Genomic DNA, 5,736 nt, shown 5'->3' with positions numbered 1-5,736 from the left:
CAACAACACCCTGTTCATTGTGTCTATCAGTAAGACTCTGGCAGCCAACGAGCCACACCTCACCCTGGAGTTCTTGGAGGAGTGTATTTCGGGATTCAGCAAATCAAGTGAGTAGCTCTAGTGTGCTGACCACCAGCTTGAAGAGATGTGTGTTGATAGCTGTCTGGTTTAGTCAGTCCAGCTTCCTCATGTTACTGAGTCGCAGCAAGTGGAATCTGCAAGTGCTGCTCAGAGCTGCTTTCAGCTTGTCCATTTCTGGCTGTGTCCTGGCTGAGCTGTGAGGGCCTGGAGGCAGCAGCTCTCTGGCTGCATGGCACCTCTCAGGGCAGAGCCTGCACGTCTGAGTGTGTCCTTGGCATTCTCGTGGAGCGGATAGGAAACAGGTAGCTACCTTGTAAACCTTAGAATTCATGTTCAAATGAGGTTTGCTGGACACCTCGTTCCTCTAGAGGGTTGAGTTCATTCAGAGACAGATCTGACTGTGACAGTCTGTACAGTGGTTACTGTGGAGAGATTTCTGTCAGGCTGTTATTAAAGTACCAGAAGCAGAGAATATTGTAGAACAGAAAACCTCAGTTTGAGGTCTGTGATAGTGAAGGTTTGAATTCTGGAAGATTTGTACACCACAGTTACAAGTTCCTTAGTCGTAGCAGAGCAAATCTTTTCAGACTGAGCCTCTCTCACGTGCACATCTGGTTCTGGTGCTCTCCTCCTGCCATCCCTTGTTCCCAGGCACAACACACCTCTGACTACTGTGGGAAGCTGCTTAGAATGCGTTCTCAAGATTCCAAAGAAAGTAAATTAAGTAGTCCTGCCTGACACTGAATGCATAGATCCCTATGTCACATCTTGTGATAAGATACTCAGATGTCACCTTCTCCTTGCCAGATGCCTCCAGATGTTCCCTGATATCAGTGTTAGAGTATTCTTCACTCAGCTCTGGCACTAATTACTTTAGACAGTAAAACTGAGAGGAGAAGTGCTCCCAAAGAATTACATAGAAGTGCAGGCTGTGTTACAAGGTGACTTTTTCTTTCAGGCATTGAGCTGAAGCACCTGTGCCTGGAGTATATGACTCCCTGGCTGTCCAACCTGGTCAGGTTCTGCAAGCACAACGACGATGCCAAGCGCCAGCGAGTCACTGCTATTCTGGATAAACTCATAACCATGACCATAAATGAAAAACAGATGTATCCTTCCATTCAGGCTAAGATATGGGGAAGTCTTGGACAGGTACAGATTCTGCATCATTTGTAAACAGATGTGTAGAGTTTTTAACTACTCAAGTGTTAACGCAGAAGGCTAAAATGGCTCTTGAGATAACCCAGGTCTGGCAGCTGTGTGGAGAGTGGTTTGCACGTTCTTCTGAGGTTTCCACTCTGTAAAGTACTTCATAAAATCATTAATGAGCTCTGGCTTCAAGAGGTGTGTTCCTGGCCCTCACAGAGAGTTGCTCATTCCGAGCTGTTAGTGTCAGCAGTAACTCTTTGGTCAGTACCCACAATGGAGGGACACAGGGTGGACAGAACAGGGCACTGATGGTGAGGGCCATGAGCACATGGCATTGAAAGAACATTTCTTTTGCTCTTTGCCTTTTGAAACAGAAGCATTTTGGTTCCAATCCTGTTGATGGTTAGCTTAACACTGAGCCAAGTTCGGTCCTCATCCCTGCAAAGTAGAAAAGTTGAGGTGACATCATGCATGGATCCATGGAGGAGGTGTCTGGCCAGACGAGACCAGCTCTGTTCCCTGTGGCCCAGCTCACTCACGAGCTTTGCATCAACTTCCTTCCTGTCATGCTATTTTTGTGATTTTGGTGGTATTTTAGCTGTCACCCAAGCTGCTGCAGCTCAGCATCGAAGAGCTGCTGGTGGGAATGTGGGAGAACTGACAAATGGATGCAGGAGTGAGTTTTCTTGCTTGTTCAGCTGGCCAAAAACCCCAACAAAACATCCCCAAAACAAAAACAAAAAACTTCTTTTGAAAGCTGAAATTATACCGAGAGCAATGTGACTGTTGTGTCCAGTGTCAGAGTTTGTTAGCATGTAAATACAGAGAACAAAAGATGGAATATTTCACAGCAGTCAGCAGAAACTGTGTCATTGACTCAGCAAGAACTGCAACCAGTTTTCATAAGGCAGTAAGAGCTGAGCTTGTACCATTTCTGCCACAGCATCAGTCCTAGCCTGGGTGTTTCCTTTAGAGCCTGAGAGTTCTCTGAGCTCTTGAACAGATTAGATTCTTACCTGCATAAACATGAAGTGTCTCTTTTTCCTAACATGAGAAGAGATTTGGTTTCCTGGCAGCTGTATTCACACCTGACTGTGCTCTCTGCAAGATCTCTGACAGATGAGAGCTTGCCTATTTTCCTGGAAATGTTTCTTCTTCCACTTCACACCTGGTTCCTTCTCACTGACTTCAGCATTTATAAATAGTTACACTTTCAAGTGGACAATAAAGTAAAAGTATTGCAAAGTAATTTATAGTTTCTCCACAGTTCTGAAGCATTTTGGGTAAAACCTGATAGGATTCAGCTTCATGCTGCTAAAATTTCCATGGGCCTTAATACTGAGTCCCTCAAACTGATGCCTCAGTTTGTGGTAGTTGTGCATGTTCAGCCTAAGAAAAGAATGATCACTGCTTTACGTGGCAGTTTACTGCGGAAAACTAAAGTCAATGTGACTGCTGAGGAAGGACTTTTTTCTCTTGCAGATCACAGATCTCCTCGATGTGGTGCTGGACAGCTTCATCAAAACCAGTGCCACGGGGGGCCTGGGCTCCATCAAGGCTGAGGTGATGGCAGACACAGCTGTGGCCTTGGCTTCTGGGAATGTCAAACTGGTGTCCAGCAAGGTCAGTTCCCCAGGGCCTCAGCTTCCTTTTATGTAATGATTTCAGCTCCCCTACTGGTGTGACACTGATAACTGGTAACTCAGTGCAGGCAATAAGGCAAAACCCATGGTAAAACAGGTTCCAAGCAGCAGAATAATTCCAGTGCTGAACTGTGGTGCTTTCACTGAGACTTTGAGCTGTGCTCCTCATTTGAGTAGAACAGAGTGGTTGCTCTCTTGGCAGGTGATTGGGAGGATGTGTAAAATCATCGACAAGACTTGCCTGTCTCCCACTCCCACGCTGGAGCAGCACCTGATGTGGGATGACATAGCTATCCTGGCACGCTACATGCTGATGCTCTCCTTCAACAACTCCCTGGACGTGGCAGCGCACCTGCCCTACCTCTTCCACGTGGTGACTCTGCTGGTGGCCACGGGTCCCCTTTCCCTCAGAGCTTCCACTCATGGGCTCGTCATCAACATCATTCACTCTCTTTGCACTTGTTCGCAGCTTCACTTCAGTGGTGAGTGGTCCTTGGGGGTTTTCAATGAAGCTGATTGTCCTGTGGTTTGTTTGGCAAATATTTGAGTTGCCTTTCTCTCTGCAAACTGTTCTGAGAGTTTGGGTTGTAGTTCAGCTTGAATGCAAATCAGAACGAGGATATGATCAATGTGAAATGAATATGGAATTAAAGAAGATCTCGTTCAGTGCAGGTGCATAGTGTAAATTATTTGTGTAAGGGGGTGTAGGAAAAGAGAGGAAAGTACCAGTGGGTTCATGTAAGGCAAAGGGGGAAATGCACCTGTGCTAAGGCTGATGTGCACCTTCTGAAGGGCTGAATATGTGGTAACACAACTATCAGCTCCAGAAGGGAACTGTGAAGCTACAGTGGTAAAACAGGTATTACCTATTGGTTAATCTAATCTGTCAAACTTTATTCAACAGAGGAGACCAAGCAAGTTTTAAGGCTGAGCTTGACTGAGTTCTCCCTGCCCAAGTTTTATTTGCTGTTTGGAATCAGCAAGGTGAAGTCGGCCGCAGTCATCGCCTTCCGCTCCAGCTACCGCGACAGGTCCTTCTCCCCAGGCTCCTACGAGAGGGAGACGTTCGCGCTGACCTCGCTGGAGACTGTCACCGAGGCTTTGTTGGAGATCATGGAGGTGTGTGAGTTGGGAGGAGGTGATGCTGAGGGAGAGGGACACGTCCTGCAGCAGCTGTGCAGGCAGAGGCACCTGCTGAGCCGTGGGACTGAGCGGGCAATAGCTGAGAGAGCCAAACCATTGCACAGTCTGAATTTTAAAGTACTGTTCCCTAATCTTTTCTAGGCTTGTATGAGGGATATTCCAACATGCAAGTGGCTGGACCAGTGGACTGAGCTAGCTCAGAAGTATGTCAGAGATCTCAAACCCTGACCCCTCCCTGCCTGTGTCATACACTGATGATTCTCAGCTTGTTGTGGTGTGTGTTGTTTAATGCAGTGTGCTCTGTTCCTCCTCAGGTTTGCCTTCCAGTACAACCCCTCCCTGCAGCCCAGGGCACTGGTTGTCTTTGGCTGTATCAGTAAACGTGTGTCTCACGGACAGATCAAGCAAATCATCCGGATTCTCAGCAAGGTACATGGGTCTGTTTGCCTTTGTGACTCAGAAAGGAGCTGTTTTTAGCTTCCCATCAAATAGAGACCTCGGCATGATTTGAGGATAAACATGTTTTTCAGGCATGTGCTTGCATAGAACTGGTGAGAAACACAGTTTCTGTAGCCCAGGCTTCTGGTTCCAAATGATCTGGTGGCAGTAAGTTCCATCACTGCTGTGACTTCTAGAGTCACAGGAGACCTCAATATTGAGTTTAAAATTTGAGACAGAAGTGGATTCAGCAGTCTGTGCTTAAATAAGTGAGAGGTTGTCTGTTAGGACATTTACCTGCATTCATGTGATGCACAACTTCCTTTTTCTTAAAGGAAGTGAAGAACCTGAAGCGTTACAAGTGCACAGAGTGAAGAGCAGGACATTTCTGTCAGGGAGCTCTGAGGCACAGACTGCCTGGCCTGACAGTAATGTTCCACCCCCCTAGAGAAGGTTGTGTTCCATGCAGGGGAACACTGTGCTAAATGCGTGTCCTTTAAGCATTTTATTAGAGTTCATGGATATAGACTTTAATTGAGCAGCATCTGAATGACAAAAGAGCTTTCCTCCAGCTCTTACCCCTTGCCCTGCACCCTGACTGTTGTGGTGCTCATCGTGCAGCTGCTTTCAGCAGCACATACTTCACTGCTGTGTAAACCTCCATTTGGAAACGTTCTTGAGAATTGGTTTAAAATGAGCTCAGGCTTTGTGAATAATTGAGAGCAACAATTATTGTGTAGAGCTTTGATCTTCCTTTTACAAAGCAAAATGTAATTATGGTTGTATTTTTAATTACTCTCTATTTTTCCTACAAAAAGGGACTTGAGAGCTGCTTAAAAGGCCCTGATAATTACAATAGCCAAGTTCTAATAGAAGCCACAGTTATAGCCCTCACCAAGCTGCAGCCTCTTCTGAACAAGGTAAATAACTGGGTTGTTAGACAATCAGAGCATGTTTGGTACAGGAACACTGAGTGATGGGCATAACCTCAGAGATGTGAGTGCTGGGGTGTCTGCAGTTCTTGCTTCGGTGCTGTGACTCATGCTTTCCAGTGCCACATATGGGCAGTGTGGCAGATTGTCTGTGGGGCCTGTGCAGAGGCTTGAGAAGTGCTGTAGAATGTTCTGTTCTGCTCCGGCCGTGGCAGCGGGAAGGGCTGTGCCCAGGCTGGCAGATTCCTTGCACAGAGCAGCCAGGCTGAGCCCTCGGGTGTCTGACTGCCAGTACAGGCCTTGCGCTGGGCAAAGGGCTGGGCCTGGCTGCTGTGCTGCTGCTTCAGCCT

At 47.0% G+C, this 5,736-nt stretch overlaps 1 protein-coding gene across 1 annotated transcript in view; it reads left to right on the top strand.

The window, feature by feature from the left end:
- LOC103810419 (neurofibromin-like) overlaps nt 1–5,736 on the top strand; it is a gene marked incomplete at its 3' end in the record, with an annotated part of 14,451 nt that overhangs the window by 1,717 nt on the left and 6,998 nt on the right. Inside the window, 8 exon segments of the mRNA XM_009083317.1 lie at nt 1–107; nt 1,040–1,233; nt 2,713–2,853; nt 3,076–3,355; nt 3,778–3,992; nt 4,158–4,219; nt 4,331–4,445; nt 5,273–5,374. The exon segment at nt 1–107 is cut by the window's left edge and continues 18 nt beyond it. Of these exon segments, the coding sequence (XP_009081565.1) occupies nt 1–107; nt 1,040–1,233; nt 2,713–2,853; nt 3,076–3,355; nt 3,778–3,992; nt 4,158–4,219; nt 4,331–4,445; nt 5,273–5,374 (1,216 nt within the window).

This window comes from Acanthisitta chloris, unplaced genomic scaffold (genome assembly GCF_000695815.1).
Source record: "Acanthisitta chloris isolate BGI_N310 unplaced genomic scaffold, ASM69581v1 scaffold501, whole genome shotgun sequence".
NCBI lineage: Eukaryota > Metazoa > Chordata > Aves > Passeriformes > Acanthisittidae > Acanthisitta > Acanthisitta chloris.
This window is presented reverse-complemented; position numbering and strand designations above follow the sequence as displayed.